The sequence below is a fragment of the Ctenopharyngodon idella genome, chromosome 12 (assembly GCF_019924925.1).
Source record: "Ctenopharyngodon idella isolate HZGC_01 chromosome 12, HZGC01, whole genome shotgun sequence".
In the NCBI taxonomy this organism is placed as follows: Eukaryota; Metazoa; Chordata; class Actinopteri; order Cypriniformes; family Xenocyprididae; genus Ctenopharyngodon; species Ctenopharyngodon idella.
The window spans coordinates 30001061-30021782 of record NC_067231.1 but is presented as its reverse complement, the minus strand read 5'-3'; the positions used below and the strand labels follow the sequence as shown (position 1 = coordinate 30021782).

The 20722-nt window shown below is 33.7% G+C and overlaps 1 protein-coding gene across 1 annotated transcript; it reads right to left on the bottom strand.

Moving 5' to 3' along the window:
- Window positions 1–793: 793 nt before the first annotated feature.
- Window positions 794–19661, bottom strand: LOC127524046 (neuropeptide FF receptor 1-like). Its single transcript, XM_051915357.1, has 4 exons — window positions 19436–19661; window positions 14897–15214; window positions 12330–12429; window positions 794–3493 (listed from the first exon to the last, which is right to left on the bottom strand). The coding sequence occupies exons 1-4, from the start codon at window positions 19458–19460 to the stop codon at window positions 2710–2712; spliced, it is 1227 nt and encodes a 408-aa protein (XP_051771317.1). The 5' UTR covers window positions 19461–19661; the 3' UTR covers window positions 794–2709.
- Between the last annotated feature and the right edge of the window lie 1061 nt (window positions 19662–20722).

Genomic DNA, 20722 nt, shown 5'->3' with positions numbered 1-20722 from the left:
CACTAACACAATCCTCACTAGCACAGATCAGTCCATGAATAATTTAATACATTCACAGTTTGTCTTGTACTTAATTTAATGTGTGATGCTCATATCTGCAGCATGCACCGGTCTGATAAAGAAAATACATTCTTGTCGTTCCAAACCCAAAGGAGATTTTCAGTGTGATGAAAGTGGATCGTGATTTACACTTTTAAACAATCATGGCAGTAGCTCATATATGAACCGTGCAAGTCAGATGAACAGGATGAATATGCATTGAATTGTTCATTTTGAGCAATTATCAAATCATGCGATTATCAAATCATGCCGGCTGCACTTTAATGAAATAAATATATGAGCTGCGTGTTTTAAAGTGAAGCACGTCAATGTCTTCATTTACACACACTGAGAATTAAAATAAATAACAATAAATAAATAAAACAATAAAAATATAATAATAAAATGAAATAAATGAAAATAAAAAAGTATTTTTATTTCAATACTGAAATAAAAAGTCTGAATTATGAGATTAAAAATCAATCATGAGATTAAAAAATGGGAATTATGACAAAAAAAGTAGAAATTATGACATAAAGAACTGAAATTATGACACACCAAGTCATAATTATGACAAAAAGTTTTTTCTTTTGTTATAATTTTGACAACTTTTTTGACAAAATTATAACATACTAAATTATGACAAAAAAATTCAAATTAGTGAGATTAAAAAGTCAAAATAATGACATAAAAAGTCGAAATTTTGTCATAATTATGAAATAATAATGTAAGAAAAAAGTCATGCTTTGGCAAATAATAATTAAACATAATTATACATATACATAAAAAGTCCAAATTAAAAGAAAACTGTAAACCCAAATAAGTTGGGCTAACTCAAAAAATGTGAAGTAATCAGTTATATCAAATTTTTTGAGTTATAACGTTCCCAATTTCAAGTAAGCAGAACTATCAAGTTTTGAGTTTGTAGTGCTCATGCATGATAATTGCTCCTAACTTAAAGTATTGAGTTAGCTAACTCATACACTTCGATAGCAATTAACATAAAATATTTAGTTAATTAACTTTTTTATTTTGAGGTCTTCCAAATCAAATGAGTTATTTACTTCACTGTAAACCCTAATAAGAAAATTCAAAAAATGCCAACTTGCTAATTTGCTAACATGTTAACAATAGCATGGTATAGCACTTTCTGAACGAGTACAGCAACTTAAACATGTAACTTACCTGTTTTCAAACCAAGCCAAATGCGCCACATGTCATCATGATGGTAACTCTCCAAAAACCCACTTTAACAGAAACTCTTCTAAATTAGCATAATGAAACATTAATCACTACTAAATCTCCCTTATCCATTAATTTTGCACCAAAAAAACATTATATAACACTTAATTTGAGCATTTACTCTCGCTTTGCTAGGATGCATGCTGGGAAATAGAAATCCCAGCCCAGTTTCAGTTACTTAAGTTAGTCTAAATTAAAAGAAATTAGTTCATACAACTCAAAACAATAAAACAGTTCAGTTTACTCAAAATATATCAGTTCTGTGAACTCAAAAGAAAGTTCTAAACACTCATAACAGTTAATTTAACTGAACTAATTTGTTAAATTTAAGTTTGTCCTACTCAAAACAATTAAGTATTTTGAGCGTTAGGGTTTACAGTGAAGTCATAATTATGAGATGTCAAATGTTATGACACTTTGTCGTAATTATGGCTTTTTATCTATTTCAACTTTGTATGTCATAATTGTGTGACTTTTTTTTTTATAATTATGACTTAAATTATAACATTATTTTGATTTTTATGCCATAATTTTGACTTTTTAATCTCAAAATTTCAACACTTCTGCCATAATTTTTGTCATAATGTCATAATTATATTAAATTTTGTTTTAATTTTGACTTTTATTTCACAATTTGGATTTTTTTATTTCATAAATTTGATTTATTACTTGATACTTTTGACAGTTTAGTCCCATAAATTTGGGAACTAAAACTAAACTTTTTTGCCTTAACATTTTGTCATATTTTATTTTTTTTATTTTTATTTTTTACAATTTTAATAATCTAATAATTTAGATTTTTTTTTTATCTTGTCATTTTGACTTTTAATCTCATAATTTTCACTTTTTGTTCAATAATTATGACATTTTATGTCATAATTTTGACATTTTCATCTCATAGTTTGGATTTTAACATTCATAATTTAAATTTGATTTCATAATTATGACTTAGTATGTTATAATTTTGACCAAAAAAGTTGTCAAAATTATAACAAAAGAAAATAACCTATTTCAATTTCAACTTTTTGTCATAATTGACTTACTGTCATAATTTTAGTTTGTCATAATTTCAACTTTTTTAGTCATAATCTCATAATTTTGATTTTTAATCTCATAATTCTGACTTTTTTATGTCGTTTTATAATAATAATATAATATAATAATATCATTTTATAGTAAAACTTTTTATAATAATAATAATAATTATAATTATTATTAAAGTCACATTGATATATACTGTATTCAAAAAATTGGGCCAAACTGTGCAGCCCTATAAAGCAAACCTGGAGCTTTTTAAAACATTGACTTTTTTTATCAGAAAAATGTGCAATTCCATTTTTTTCCTGTAGCCTCACTTTTTTTAAATTTTTTTTTGCTTTGTGTTTGGTGTGTTGCCGGCATGTGCCGTAGAGTGTTTGAAACGCTCCTTCAGTCCAGATCCTCCAGCACCAGCTCATCCTGCTGCTGTCCGGTGCAGAAATCTCTCCTGTCGTGACCCTGAGCGTTCGTCCCGTCGCCGTCCGCAAACACGCGGTTGTGTTTCCACGTGCCATTGCGTCGGGGCTGCGGCGGCGGCTCCACCACACACATGCCGAACTGAAACGCCGCCTGAAATCCGCGGCGGAAGTTCTCGTTGAAGTAGCCGTAGACGATGGGGTTCACGCTGCTGTTGAAGAAGGCCAGCCAGTGAGCGAATGGGAAGATGTAGACGGCCACCAGGTCCAGCTGAGCGGCCGACAGATTCCCGTAGTCCGTCAGCATCATGAGGATCCAGAGAGGCAGCCAGGACACGGTGAACAGCAAGGCCACCATCAGCAGCATGTTGACCACCCGCAGCTTCCTGCGGAAAACCCTGCGGCTCTCGTCCTCCGCGTGCGCGTCTCGGATGGAGGCGGGCGATTTGACCAGCTTGACGGCGATGCGTGTGTACATGATGACGATGAGCGTGACCGGAGCCAGGTAGATGTGCGAGAACAGGACGGTGGTGTAGATCTTCCTCATGCTCCGGTCGGGCCAGGCCTCCCAGCAGGTGTACAGGGGGTACGTGACGTTGTCCCGGTCCACCATGAAGTGCAGGACGTCCTGGGAGATGGTCAGAGTGATGGCCGAGGGGCACATGATGGCGATGGCCAGAGCCCAGATGAAGGCGATGGTGATGATGGCCTGACGCTGCGTCAGCTTCCTCTGGAACGGATACACGATGCAACGAAACCTAGAAGAGAGGGAATGGAGGTTATCTGAGCGGATGAGTGCGAAAAATCATGCTTTGGGAAATCAAATCAGTCAAGATAATGACATAAAAAGTCAGAATTGTGAAATTAAAAATCAATCATGATATTAAAAAATGAGAATTATGACAAAAAAGTTGAAATTATTGCAAAGAACTGAAATTAAGTCATAATTGTGACAAAAAATTGAAAGTGAAATGTCTTTCTTTCTTTTGTTATAATTTTGACAACTTTTTTGTCAAAATTTTAACATACTAAATTGAAATTATGGCATAGAATGTCATAATATGACAAAAAATAAAAATCCAAATTATGAGATGAAAATGTCAAAATAATGGCAAAAAGTCTAAATTTTGACATAAATTGTCATGTTTTATGAAATAAAAAGTCAGAATTATGAGATTAAAAAACAATCATGAGATTGAAAAATCGGAATTATGACAAAAAAGTTTAAATTAAATGAACTGAAATTTTGACAAAGTTGAAAATAAAATGTCTTTTTTATTTTGACTACTTTTCCCCCCAAAATTATAACATACTAAGTTTAATAGAATGTTATAATATGACATAAAAATCCAAATTATGAAATGTGAAATGAAACATCAGAATTATGAGATTAAAAAAAAATCAAAATTATGACAAAAAAATTGAAATTATGACATAAAGAACTGAAATTGTGACACACCAAGTCATAATTATGACAAGAAGTTGAATTTTTATCAATTTTTATCATGTTTTTATCAAAATTATAATATACTGTTATAATTATGAGATAGTTGAAATTATGACATAGAATATATTGACATTAAAAAAAATCCAAATTATGAGATGAAAAAGTCAAAATTATGACATAAAATGTCATAATTCCAAGATTTTTATGAGATTATTAAAATTGTAATTATGACAAAAAAAGTTTAAATTTTAAGATTAAAAGGTCATTATAAGAAAAAAAAAACATTATTGCAAAATGTTAAGGCAAAAAAAGACACATTCATGAGATTGAAATGTTGAAATTATGGAGTAATAAATCAAATTATGAAATAAAAAATCCAAAATATGAAATAAAAAGTCAAAATCATGACATTAAAAAGTCAAAATTAAAACAAAATTGGAATTAGGAAAAAATTGACAGAAAAGTTGACATTTTGAGATTAAAAAATCAAAATTATGGCATAAAAGTTAAAGATTTTGCTATAATTGAAGTCATAATTATATATAAAAAAGTCATAATTATGACATACAAAGTCAAAATTGAAAAAAGAAGTAAAAATGTTGACATACTAAGTCTGGGATAAAGTTGAAATTATGAGATAAAAAGTCATAATTATAACATTTGACTTATCTCATAATTATGTCACCTGCTATTAAGCATCTCACACTCTAAAACATGCTGGACAAACTCAACCGTTAGTTTACATTTTTTTATTTAAATTTTAAACCCAATGATTGGGGTTGCCATATTTGACCCAAACATGGGTTGAAACAACCCAGCATGTTTTAGAGTGCGGAGATCTCAAAAGCGCTTAATTATAACAAACAAGTTCCTGAGAACGAGCTGATAGACTGATTATAAACCCTGAGCTCACACCGACTCATGGAGGCTGAGGAGAGCCAGCAGGTCAGAGTGAACCTGGCAATTTCTACTTCTGCGTACAATATGTACAGTCGGTGAACAGACTGTGGGCGATTCATGGATGTGCCGTCTGAGGACGAGACCACAGCATGAGTTTCGGCAAATTACTGCTTTGTTAAAAACAAAAGACTGTGACACAAAAATGTGAAACATCTGTTAAATGCTTTATGTTTGTAAAGCTGTGTGTGTGTGTGTGTGTGTGTGTGTGTGTGTGTGTCAGGTATGTTGCATCAAGCTCTCATTGACACCAGCTGTCATCTTCTACTTTTAAGGGCTTTTAAGGCCTGTTTTAACTTGTTTTCTTCTGTTTGACACAATGGGAATGTTCATCTGTCGTTCTTTTCCAAACAATGGCAGCACATTGTACACGCCTGTCAGTGCTCAAATGCAAGTTTTAATGCAGTACTGCAAGTCTTCTGAAGTCACATGATCGCTGAATGTTTTTGCGTTTCACAGAAGAAAAAGAATCAATGATTTTTTTTAAGCTGGAGTATGTTTTGGAGTCAACTTTTGTACTTCAAAATTTCACCTTTAATTCAGTGTGTTACTTGCTATGGAAACTTGTTTCCGCCACTAAATAAAAAAGGTAATTCTGACTTTATATCTCGCAATTCTGACTTTATATAATCGCAATTCTGACTTTATAACTCGCAATTCTGACTTTATATAATCGCAATTCTGACTTTATATAAACGCAATTCTGACTTTATAACTCGCAATTCTGACTTTATATAAACGCAATTCTGACTTTATATAAACGCAATTCTGACTTTATATCTCGCAATTCTGACTTTATATAATCGCAATTCTGACTTTATGTAAACGCAATTCTGACTTTATATCTCACAATTCTGACTTTATATAAACGCAATTCTGACTTTATATCTCGCAATTCTGACTTTATGTAAACGCAATTCTGACTTTATAACTCGCAATTCTGACTTTATATCTCGCAATTCTGACTTTATATCTCGCAATTCTGACTTTTTAACTCGCAATTCTGACTTTATATCACACAATTCTGACTTTATATCTCGCAATTCTGACTTTATATAATCGCAATTCTGACTTTATATAAACGCAATTCTGACTTTATAACTCGCAATTCTGACTTTATAACTCGCAATTCTGACTTTATGTAAACGCAATTCTGACTTTATAACTCGCAATTCTGACTTTATATCTCGCAATTCTGACTTTATATAATCGCAATTCTGACTTTATGTAAACGCAATTCTGACTTTATAACTCGCAATTCTGACTTTATATCTCGCAATTCTGACTTTATATCTCGCAATTCTGACTTTATATCACACAATTCTGACTTTATATAAACGCAATTCTGACTTTATATCTCGCAATTCTGACTTTATGTAAACGCAATTCTGACTTTATAACTCCCAATTCTGACTTTATATCTCGCAATTCTGACTTTATATCTCGCAATTCTGACTTTTTAACTCGCAATTCTGACTTTATATCACACAATTCTGACTTTATATCTCGCAATTCTGACTTTATATAATCGCAATTCTGACTTTATATAAACGCAATTCTGACTTTATAACTCGCAATCCTGACTTTATAACTCGCAATTCTGACTTTATATCTCGCAATTCTGACTTTATATAATCGCAATTCTGACTTTATGTAAACGCAATTCTGACTTTATAACTCGCAATTCTGACTTTATATCTCGCAATTCTGACTTTATATCACACAATTCTGACTTTATATCTCGCAATTCTGACTTTATATAATCGCAATTCTGACTTTATAACTCGCAATTCTGACTTTATATAATCGCAATTCTGACTTTATAACTCGCAATTCTGACTTTATATCTCGCAATTCTGACTTTTTAACTCGCAATTCTGACTTTATATCTCACAATTCTGACTTTATATAATCGCAATTCTGACTTTATATAAACGCAATTCTGACTTTATATCTCGCAATTCTGACTTTATATCTCGCAATTCGGACTTTATATCTCGCAATTCTGACTTTATATCTCGCAATTCTGACTTTTTAACTCGCAATTCTGACTTTATATAATCGCAATTCTGACTTTATAACTCGCAATTCTGACTTTATATCTCGCAATTCTGACTTTATAACTCGCAATTCTGACTTTATATCTCGCAATTCTGACTTTTTAATTTGCAATTCTGACTTTGTAACTCGCAATTCTGACTTTATATCACGCAATTCTGACTTTATATAATCGCAATTCTGACTTTGTAACTCGCAATTCTGACTTTATGACTCACAATTCTGACTTTATATCTCGCAATTCTGACTTTTTATTTTGCAATTCTGACTTTAACTCGCAATTCTGACTTTATATCTCGCAATTCTGACTTTATAACTCGCAATTCTGACTTTATATCTCGCAATTCTGACTTTTTAATTTGCAATTCTGACTTTGTAACTCACAATTCTGACTTTATATAATTGCAATTCTGACTTTATATAAACGCAATTCTGACTTTATATCTCGCAATTCTGACTTTATATCACGCAATTCTGACTTTATATAATCGCAATTCTGACTTTATAACTCGCAATTCTGACTTTATATCACTCAATTCTGACTTTGTAACTCGCAATTCTGACTATATAATCGCAATTCTGACTTTATATCTCGCAATTCTGACTTTATATCTCGCAATTCTGACTTTTTAATTTGCAATTCTGACTTTGTAACTCACAATTCTGACTTTATATAATTGCAATTCTGACTTTATATAAACGCAATTCTGACTTTGTAACTCGCAATTCTGACTTTATATCACGCAATTCTGACTTTATATAATCGCAATTCTGACTTTATAACTCGCAATTCTGACTTTATATCACGCAATTCTGACTTTATATAAACGCAATTCTGACTTTGTAACTCGCAATTCTGACTTTATATCTCGCAATTCTGACTTTATATAATCGCAATTCTGACTTTATATAAACGCAATTCTGACTTTGTAACTCGCAATTCTGACTTTATATAATCGCAATTCTGACTTTATAACTCACAATTCTGACTTTATATCTCGCAATTCTGACTTTTTAATTTGCAATTCTGACTTTAACTCGCAATTCTGACTTTATATCTCGCAATTCTGACTTTTTAATTTGCAATTCTGACTTTGTAACTCACAATTCTGACTTTATATAATTGCAATTCTGACTTTATATAAACGCAATTCTGACTTTATATCTCGCAATTCTGACTTTATATAATCGCAATTCTGACTTTATAACTCGCAATTCTGACTTTATATCTCGCAATTCTGACTTTGTAACTCGCAATTCTGACTATATAATCGCAATTCTGACTTTATATCTCGCAATTCTGACTTTGTAACTCGCAATTCTGACTTTATATCTCACAATTCTGACTTTATATCTCGCAATTCTGACTTTGTAACTCACAATTCTGACTTTATATCTCGCAATTCTGACTTTATATCACACAATTCTGACTTTATATCTCGCAATTCTGACTTTATATCTTGCAATTCTGACTTTTTAATTTGCAATTCTGACTTTGTAACTCGCAATTCCGACTTTATATAATCGCAATTCTGACTTTATATAAACGCAATTCTGACTTTATAACTCGCAATTCTGACTTTATATAAACGCAATTCTGACTTTATATAAACGCAATTCTGACTTTATATCTCGCAATTCTGACTTTATATAATCGCAATTCTGACTTTATGTAAACGCAATTCTGACTTTATATCTCACAATTCTGACTTTATATAAACGCAATTCTGACTTTATATCTCGCAATTCTGACTTTATGTAAACGCAATTCTGACTTTATAACTCGCAATTCTGACTTTATATCTCGCAATTCTGACTTTTTAACTCGCAATTCTGACTTTATATCACACAATTCTGACTTTATATCTCGCAATTCTGACTTTATATAATCGCAATTCTGACTTTATATAAACGCAATTCTGACTTTATAACTCGCAATTCTGACTTTATAACTCGCAATTCTGACTTTATGTAAACGCAATTCTGACTTTATAACTCGCAATTCTGACTTTATATCTCGCAATTCTGACTTTATATAATCGCAATTCTGACTTTATGTAAACGCAATTCTGACTTTATAACTCGCAATTCTGACTTTATATCTCGCAATTCTGACTTTATATCTCGCAATTCTGACTTTATATCACACAATTCTGACTTTATATAAACGCAATTCTGACTTTATATCTCGCAATTCTGACTTTATGTAAACGCAATTCTGACTTTATAACTCCCAATTCTGACTTTATATCTCGCAATTCTGACTTTATATCTCGCAATTCTGACTTTTTAACTCGCAATTCTGACTTTATATCACACAATTCTGACTTTATATCTCGCAATTCTGACTTTATATAATCGCAATTCTGACTTTATATAAACGCAATTCTGACTTTATAACTCGCAATCCTGACTTTATAACTCGCAATTCTGACTTTATATCTCGCAATTCTGACTTTATATAATCGCAATTCTGACTTTATGTAAACGCAATTCTGACTTTATAACTCGCAATTCTGACTTTATATCTCGCAATTCTGACTTTATATCACACAATTCTGACTTTATATCTCGCAATTCTGACTTTATATAATCGCAATTCTGACTTTATAACTCGCAATTCTGACTTTATATAATCGCAATTCTGACTTTATATAAACGCAATTCTGACTTTATAACTCGCAATTCTGACTTTATATCTCGCAATTCTGACTTTATAACTCGCAATTCTGACTTTATATCTCGCAATTCTGACTTTTTAACTCGCAATTCTGACTTTATATCTCACAATTCTGACTTTATATAATCGCAATTCTGACTTTATATAAACGCAATTCTGACTTTATATCTCGCAATTCTGACTTTATATCTCGCAATTCGGACTTTATATCTCGCAATTCTGACTTTATATCTCGCAATTCTGACTTTTTAACTCGCAATTCTGACTTTATATAATCGCAATTCTGACTTTATAACTCGCAATTCTGACTTTATATCTCGCAATTCTGACTTTATAACTCGCAATTCTGACTTTATATCTCGCAATTCTGACTTTTTAATTTGCAATTCTGACTTTGTAACTCGCAATTCTGACTTTATATCACGCAATTCTGACTTTATATAATCGCAATTCTGACTTTATATAAACGCAATTCTGACTTTGTAACTCGCAATTCTGACTTTATGACTCACAATTCTGACTTTATATCTCGCAATTCTGACTTTTTAATTTGCAATTCTGACTTTAACTCGCAATTCTGACTTTATATCTCGCAATTCTGACTTTATAACTCGCAATTCTGACTTTATATCTCGCAATTCTGACTTTTTAATTTGCAATTCTGACTTTGTAACTCACAATTCTGACTTTATATAATTGCAATTCTGACTTTATATAAACGCAATTCTGACTTTATATCTCGCAATTCTGACTTTATATCACGCAATTCTGACTTTATATAATCGCAATTCTGACTTTATAACTCGCAATTCTGACTTTATATCACTCAATTCTGACTTTGTAACTCGCAATTCTGACTATATAATCGCAATTCTGACTTTATATCTCGCAATTCTGACTTTATATCTCGCAATTCTGACTTTTTAATTTGCAATTCTGACTTTGTAACTCACAATTCTGACTTTATATAATTGCAATTCTGACTTTATATAAACGCAATTCTGACTTTGTAACTCGCAATTCTGACTTTATATCACGCAATTCTGACTTTATATAATCGCAATTCTGACTTTATAACTCGCAATTCTGACTTTATATCACGCAATTCTGACTTTATATAAACGCAATTCTGACTTTGTAACTCGCAATTCTGACTTTATATCTCGCATTTCTGACTTTATATAATCGCAATTCTGACTTTATATAAACGCAATTCTGACTTTGTAACTCGCAATTCTGACTTTATATAATCGCAATTCTGACTTTATAACTCACAATTCTGACTTTATATCTCGCAATTCTGACTTTTTAATTTGCAATTCTGACTTTAACTCGCAATTCTGACTTTATATCTCGCAATTCTGACTTTTTAATTTGCAATTCTGACTTTGTAACTCACAATTCTGACTTTATATAATTGCAATTCTGACTTTATATAAACGCAATTCTGACTTTATATCTCGCAATTCTGACTTTATATAATCGCAATTCTGACTTTATAACTCGCAATTCTGACTTTATATCTCGCAATTCTGACTTTGTAACTCGCAATTCTGACTATATAATCGCAATTCTGACTTTATATCTCGCAATTCTGACTTTGTAACTCGCAATTCTGACTTTATATCTCACAATTCTGACTTTATATCTCGCAATTCTGACTTTGTAACTCACAATTCTGACTTTATATCTCGCAATTCTGACTTTATATCACACAATTCTGACTTTATATCTCGCAATTCTGACTTTATATCTTGCAATTCTGACTTTTTAATTTGCAATTCTGACTTTGTAACTCGCAATTCCGACTTTATATAATCGCAATTCTGACTTTATATAAACGCAATTCTGACTTTATAACTCGCAATTCTGACTTTATATCACGGAATTCTTTATATCATGCAATTCTACTAAACACTACTCATTACAGGCAGATCTCGAATCTGCCTTTATTGTCAAAAATTCTAGAAAAGGCAGTATCCTCACAACTATGTTACTTCTAAGAAAGAAATGGTATCTGCAAGGATTTCCAGCCAGGATTTAGACTATATCATAGGACTGAGACTGCTGTCATTAGAATTAAATGATTTGCTTTTATCATCCAATCGTGGTTGTATCTCACTATTAGTGTTATTGGATCTTAGTGCTGCATTTGACACTATCGAAAACAGACTCAAAACTCATGTTGGCATTAGTGGAATTGCATTGGCATGGTTTAAATCATACTTATCTGACCGTTACCAGTTTGTAGCAGTAAATGAAGAGGTGTCAATCACATTGTGGTCTCAAAATTCTGGCCAGTTAATAATACCGAATATCAAATGTACTGGTTTTGCATGTACAGTAGTAGTACAGATGAACAGGTAAGCTTGCGTCATTATAGCTCAGAGTTTCATCCTGAAGAGGGTGTTTGTAATCTCATGTGAAATGCAGGCGGGTGAGAGTTATTAACCTTTCCACTGCGATCGCCACCAACGTGAAGACCGACGCGGAGACTGAAGCTCCCTGGACGAGTCCACTCATTTTACAGATCACTACATCAAACGGCCAACCTGTGGCAGAAATAATGAGAGCAGGGAGAGAAGAGCACTTCATATACAGCTCACAGAAAACACATTTCTCCACCTCAAACCAAACAGCTGTGAGATGAATTCATGACATTTGATTTGAAGCAACAAAGTATTTGAAAACCAGAGGAAAATGACAAGTGTGCTGTATACTTATGTGTGACAAGTGTGCTTTGTATACTTACTACTTATATATACACTGTTTACTGTTTGTGAGTGAAAAAACAACTCTTCCCATGATGCTTATTCACAAGTGTGACCAAAACGATAAAACTGACCATAAGTCATTGATTTCAAGTATAAAACTCTCACTATGGTGAGAGATTCACTTCATTCGTGATGCTTTATGGTGGTGCAGTTCTTTTTGTGGGATTTCTGTTTACATAGTAACGCTAACTTCCCTAATTGGTGGAGCTTGGGATTATGGGTAGTGTAGTTCTCCATTGGTAATTCCACTAATAAACAGTTTTGAAATCTCATTGACTTGCAAATATAATTACTGAGTAACTCACGGCTCATGGTAAGTTTTGCATTTTATATAATTCTTAAAAAACAGTACTTAAGGGTATGGAAGCTTGTTTCCGCCATGAAATAAAAAAGGTAATTGTGAATTTTATATCAGACTTTTTTTCTCAGAATTGCAAGATATTAAACTCACAATTGCGAGTTATAAAGTCAGAATTGCGAGTTATAAAGTCAGAATTGCGAGTTATAAAGACAAAATTGCGAGTTATAAAGTCAGAATTGTGAGTTATAAAGTCAGAATTGCAAGATGTAAAGTCAGAATTGTGTGATATAAAGTCAGAATTGCGAGTTATAAAGTCAGAATTGCGAGATATAAAGTCAGAATTGCGAGATATAAAGTCAGAATTGTGAGTTATAAAGTCAGAATTGTGTGATATAAAGTCAGAATTGCGAGATATAAAGTCAGAATTGCGAGTTATAAAGACAAAATTGCGAGTTATAAAGTCAGAATTGTGAGATATAAAGTCAGAATTGCGAGATATAAAGTCAGAATTGCGAGTTATAAAGTCAAAATTGTGAGTTATAAAGTCAGATTTTGTGTGATATAAAGTCAGAATTGCGAGAAAAAAAGTCACAATTACCTTTTTTATCTTATTATTTAGTGGTGGAAACAAGCTACCATATAAGGGTTTACATGCTTTACCAGTTAAAAAATCAATACTATTAAAATAATTAATGAATGTTTTTTTTTGTTGTTTTTTTTAATATCCTGAAACCAGACTGTTGTGATCTATTTTATCTGGCATTTGTTTTGACAACAGCCACATTTTCAATTTGACATGAATTTTCCTCATTTAGAAGAAAACAAAAATTTCAAAATTGTTCCTGCATTTAAAAAGAAATAATTCTCTATTCTCTGTTCTTGATTATACTCTTCAAAGTTAAATGCAAATTTATATTAAATATTTGACATGACTGTACATGTTTTTTTTCTGTCTGACAATGTTGATACACATTGATTTACAGCAAGAAAAAAAAGACATTTTGTGTGTATAAACTTGAAGAAGCAGGAGGATGCGCCAAAACAATCGAATTTGTCATTACATGTTAAACATTAATCCAAATTAATTAGATTTTAATGATCTACTATGTCTCATTGGGTGTGATATCTGTGTTTAAATCACAAGTCAACAAAATCAGATGGCATACGGTTGCTTTTACACAACACATGGTCTGTATGCAAATTATGAACAACAAAGGATTTAATCTGAGTCAACAGTATGTAATTATGACATCACGCATACAAACACTTTGCATATGTAAATCTTGTTTACATTTGCTAAGTGTCTGAAGTGACTCGTTTCCTGCTGTTGTCACCGTCTGCAGTAAGAGCACAAACACACACTGTACTGTGAACTGCTTTAAAAGCCTTGCATTACATTTCTTGTTTTTTTCCTCCTGCAGTTGCTTCACCTTGACAGTAATGAATGCATTAAAGCACAGAAGTTGTGTTCATTATGCAACAGTCGCCTGAATCCTGCACAGGTACAAGCTGCTGCTACCTGCTCCGATTATTTCATTCATTCACCCCTCACACTTTGCAATAAATAACTGATATGTACTGCAAAGATTCAATAACCAGATGAGTATTTTTTGACCCTTACTAGTTTGTAGCAGTAAATGAAGAGGTGTCGTATCAATCACAAGTTCAGTATGGAGTACCACAAGGCTCAGTATTAGGACCGTTGCTTTTCACTGGGAGATATCATTAGAAAGCATGGCGTTACACTGAAAAGTACCACATAAGTTCACCCAACTTTAACAGTGTTCTAGCTAGAGGTTTAATTACTATCAGAAAGAAAAAACCTTGAAACTTTAGACAAAATATTAAAAAAAAAAAAAAAAAAAAGTTTGCATATGTGTTTTTTTGCTAAGTATCATAATTGATCCATCAGGCTTTTACGGCTCATATAGTAACGTCATTTACCTGTGATCAGATTGTCCACCAGCGTGATGGGAAGGCATAAGATGCCTACTAACAGGTCGCTGATGGCCAAGTTGAGTATGAAGATGTTGGTGACGGTTCTCATCTGCCTGTTTTTCAGCACGATGAAGCACACCAGGATGTTTCCCACCATGCACAGCGAGAAGATGAGCACGTAGGCCAGGATGAAGATGGTGGCCACCGCGAGCGAGTGCTGGTAGTACGGTAAGAGCGTGATGTTCCTGCTGTCGTTGAAGAGCGAGGTGTGGTTAACGCTGATGTTCTCTGCGTAAAGATCCATTGCTGCCAGAGTTTCCAAATCTAAGGCAGAAAACAGACGTTTGCTCAGTGTGACTCTTGCAGAAAATGATGATTTACTGCTGAAAATGTTTTGTTTTCCAGTACAAACATCTAAACATTCTAAATTCAAGATGCATTTACTGGAGATGCAAAATGACAGATAAAAAACTGATGAAAATTAAGGCAAAAAATGGGGTCAGAAAAATAAACGTTTTTCTGTGAATGAAGTATTTTTCTGAACCCATTAGCAGATATTTGTTTTTGTTTTAAGCAATTTCGAAAATCGTTTTCTTTGCACAATTTGCAATAACATAATTTGCATTAAGCACAAACGGATGACTGATTGATTATACTGTGTATGTGTGTGTGTGTGTGTGTATATATATATATATGTATATATATAATGTATAATACAGTTTTTCAATTCATTGATGAATTAAGCACAGATGGATGGATGGGTGGTGGATGATTAAATAAATAAAGCTTACCAGCTTACTTTAAAGATTATCTGATTTAAGTATGAGAAAGATGTGAGAAGTTTTTAAGAAAAACTCAAAATGGTAGCGCATGGTATTAGCAATGTTTGATTCCAAGGGAATGCATAAACTGATAAAAAATGCGTAGCTTGAATGCAATATAAGTTGTTTGTTTAAAACAAGCAGCAACCTTCCAGTCTCTCTGTTGAATCCAACACGGAAGTGACTTAAACTGCAATTCATCAACTGGCCACTAGAGACAGGCTCCAAAAGGGAGTCAGTCCCATTGTTAAAATGCCCAAATTTACAGCAGAAAAAAATATAAATGTTTTTTAAATGTTCTGTAAATGTTTTGCAGTCAAAATACTCTGCTAATCCTGATTGTGATGCAGCGTTTGGCGTGTAATAGTGTTTGAGCTGAGCTGAGCTTCTGAGTTTTCAAAGATAAACAGATCTAGACTCCAAACTGCCACATGTCAGCGTCTCCTGGGCTTCCTTTTGTGATTTTTAAGTCTCTTAGTTGCAGCATGAATGAAATCTACTTCCCACAGCGAGCACACGGCATCGATGCTCACTAAATGAGTTTAACAGCTAGAACTGAGTGACAGTGAGTGCTCTGTGTGTCGTCTATTTAGTGTTAATCAGAGAGCCATCCGTCTTGCCCCTGCAGCGGGTATTTCAGCCTCACCTGCGAGATTCATCGCATGCGCTAAAAACAGCTGCATGCTTAGCTTATGTTGGCCGAACTTTTTCATGTTGTTGTTCTGAGTCTTGATGCCACAGACAGATGGTTGGAGAGGAACACTGCACCACTTCAGTCTGACAGGACACGCTTGTTGTTTTGTAGGGAGGGAAAGGATAAATGATCTGGAAATAATGGATCACTGTCACTACCAGTGCCGGCGGGCGGGTTAATTTGGCGCTTCTGTGTCAATGAGCAGTATTGCACTCGTACTATTTTAATTATTCATTGTCATGGGAACCACCAAAGTGTCTCACCTATTGCTTCTTGCACATGTTTAGCTCTGTTGCTTGAGGAGACGCTCTCCTCTGCATCTGCTAATCCTGCTAGTTAAATGTCCTCTTAAAGGGGACGTATAAAGTCTCTGGTGTTTCCAGAATGTGTCTGTGAAGTTTTAGCTCAAAATACCCCACATTTCATTTATTATAGCTTGTCAAATTTTCCTCTATTTGGGTGTGAGCAAAAACACGCCGTTTTTGTGTGCGTCCCTTTAAATGCAAATGAGCTGCTGCTCCCGGCCCCCTTTCCAGAAGAGGGCGGAGCTTTAACAGCTCGCGCTTCGGTTGCTCAACAAAAACAAAGCTGGAGAATCTCACGCAGCCAAAATGACGACGGTGTTCAGCCTTACATTGTTCAAACCGGAGTCGACACTGATGGAGAGACTCAGGAAGAAGTTACAACTTTTAGACGTTTCTGAATGGTTAGTGGATAAATTTATGTAGTTGCTGTGGAGTTGATTCAACTCATCCACTAGCATGTGTCGTCATGTTAATCTTTTGTGCAAATCCAGTGTTGAATTGATCCTCGTTTGTGAAGCAGTCCGGCGTAAAATGACGGCATGTCAACAAAACTCTACTACAACAACTCTTCCTCTTCTCTAAAGCAGCCCAACATGGCCCCGCCCCCTTTGTTGTGTGTTCTCAGGGGCAGGGTTTATGTAAATTTTGGGGTTTGTGATGTCACCAACCCAGGAAGAAGCTCGTTGAAGTCCTTAAAAAGCGATTTCTGTAAAAGAAAATATCTCTCTTTGCATTGAACTTTGAGCGTCGTAACTTTGCAGATGTTGTTTATGCTCAAACAGCAACATTACACACTAACTAAAGTTAAAAAAGTCAAATCATAATCAACCACCCCTTTAAAGGTGCAGTAAGCGATTCTGAGAAACACTGTTGATAATAAAAATCACCAAAACAAACACGCCTCTACTAAAAAGAATCACACCCTTATCTTCATAGCTCTGCCCCCAAATTCACTAACATTCTATATAACACAAGCACCTCCCCCCTCATGAGTGACCACGCCCCTTACTTCTGATTGGCTACATGTGTGTTGTGGTGCTCAGATCAACAGCGTTTCTCAGAAATCACTTACTGCACCTTTAATGGTTGTGAATTTCATCAAACTTCATCTGCATCGTACACAAACTCACCTGACGCGCTAATTCATGTTTTATGGATCATGTGGATGAAAAGAATACAAATTCCAAATAGAGTTCTACTAATAGATTTAGCAAATTTCTGCTTTTTGTTTTTCTCTCCTAAATTGCCCACAGTAGTTGAATAATATCCCAGTCAGGTGATTAAACTGACCAGGGCAGATGATGTCCAGGTTTTATGATCAATACACCATCTCTTTCACATTTTAGCAGTGTCTGAGATTCTCTCTGTGGTCCGTTTTTGTGATCTTCAGGGTGAATAATGAGGTTTGCTGTCATTCTTCTGCAGTTTCAATCCGTCTTAGTGTTCACCTCTGTTCATCTTGATGAAGTCTTGCCATGCTTTGTGTTCACAGTCATAATTATAAACACTGTTATTCTTAAAACACACAAAAGTTTACAGATGCTCTTATTTATAATGTTACATATTTTTACCATTTGAATGAAACGTTCTTTCAGACTGCAGTGAATACAAGCAATTTTGTGAGATGATGATACGAGATGCGTGAGGAATAATGTGAATAATGTGCATGTCTGTATCAGACTTATAAAAGTGAATACAAATAAAGTCATAAAATTGCTTTTCCACTGAAATACAGCAGAACGCTGCACTCTGACCAATTGAAGTTTTGTCAGGTATCATATATATTGTCATTTGGTGTAATTTTACCAACACAATTCATCATATTTTATCATATTTTATCAAGTCTAAATTTAATGGGGAACTGGGATTTATTTTTCCCTCACACTTTTGGGTGGATGACATGAAATTTCAGGCTGTGTTCATGCAGTGTAATGCAGTATTTGATATTATAACTTACAATTATAATACAATTATGTTTTTTTTTCTTTATGAACTCATATTAATTGAGACAACATTGAATATTTGTGCTTCATTTGTTAAACTACAATATGCAATAAAGTGAAAACATTGTAATAGTCATAGCATCTAAATTATGTACTTTCCATTATACATTATGCATGATTTTTAACTTAAAATATTAATGCTGAATATCAAAATTCCTGGACATATGCTGTAATACCTGCGGCAGGAACATCTGAAACGTCATTGTTCAGAGAGTTCAGAAACATCATGACAGGTTTTGATCAGACCAAGAGCATCACAGAGCACCTGAACCTCCATCTCAGATGCATAATGGTAGAACGAACACTAAAATGTGTAATTAAATGCTTAGATTGGAGAGTGCTGACTGATTGTCATATGTTTCATGTTATTTTTTTGTTAGTATTACTTTAAACTTTTGAAAGAGAAGTACAGAAGGGTGTATATTAGTATGTTTTGAGGTTACTGTCCTAATGACAAGCTGTTTTACCCCTAAAGGCCAAACTTATATAATAATAGTAATCCAGATAAATTAATTTAGCATACATTGCATTTGTATGCAAAACAATATGCATTTAAATCAAACATTAAACATTAATAGTCTGTGTATATTAAATAATACTGCTACTGAAATAAAATTATTTTAATGTTGATATCAAATAATTTTAGTTTACAGTGTGATTTTCACACGCTGTCTGTTAGCTGTATAAATATTAGATATATGATATAATGAAAAAGTTCTTACCTTGTAAACTGTGCGGATCCTGCATCTGTCCTGCTGACTGACACTGTTGATATGAGACACATCAGCACTGAATCCCAGCACTCATTAATTACCTATCACATGATAATTAGTTCCCCAGGCAAGTGGAAAGTGCTGAAATAACACAGATCAAATGACGATACTTTCACATATGAAAAGAAGAAACACATTCCTGCTCGGATGTATGAACCGCACTGCGCGCGACTGACTGACACACACACACACACAGAGAGAGAGAGTGTGAAAGCGTGTGTAATAGGGAGAGAGAGAGAGCCTTCTCAAACAGGCTAAAGGTTCTCGTTTTGCGTTATAAATGTTTATGCACGCCAATAAGTAGAAAATGTATTGGCTATAAAAAAATAGCAAAAAATTAATAATAATAATTATTACAGAGACAGGATTTTAATGAGTACTATTCCCAAAAATAAATAAATACATTTTTGAAAAATATTACACACACACACACACACACACACACACATATATATATATGCCATCTGCCTGTCAGTCATTTGTTTACTTGGATTTGCTGACATCGGGTTGGCTGATGTGTGCTTGGAGGGCGGGGCGTTGGCGAGGGTGTGCGCGGTAAACTTTTATCGGAAAGAGGCCTACACAAGTTAAATTTACTGTCTTTTTCTTACACCAAATTATAAAAGTTATATGATTATAAAAGTTATAAAAATAAATATAGCTGCGAGCAGCAATTATTGGGGCTCAAGCGCTTTAAGGCCTTTAAGCACATGCGTAAAAAGGTATAATGTTTTAATTAGCAAGCCTGTAACCATCTCGCTCATAGATGGAAAAGACCATTTACAGCAAATACCATTAAATACAATTTATCATAGGAAATATATGGTTTTTAAAGCTTTTTAACAGTTATCGAGGTTGAGCCAAAAGCCTAGGACTAGTTCACCAAAGTTGGTTTTTGAAATAATCTCCAATTCTCCTAGAGGAGAATTCTCCTGCTCCAAATGAGGAGTTCTATTATGTGGTACGAATGTGATACATGATCCTTTACACATGTTTGTGAAGTTTCAGCTCAAAATACCTCACAGATCATTTATTATAGCTTGTCAAATTTGCCCATATTTGGGTGTGAGCAAAAACATGCCGTTTTAGACGTTTCTGAATGGTTAGTGGATAAATTTATGTAGTTGCTGTGGAGTTGATTCAACTCATCCACTAGCATGTGCCATCATGTTAATCTTTTGTGTTGAATTGACCCTCGTTTGTGAAGCAGTCCGGTGTAAAATGACGGCATGTCAA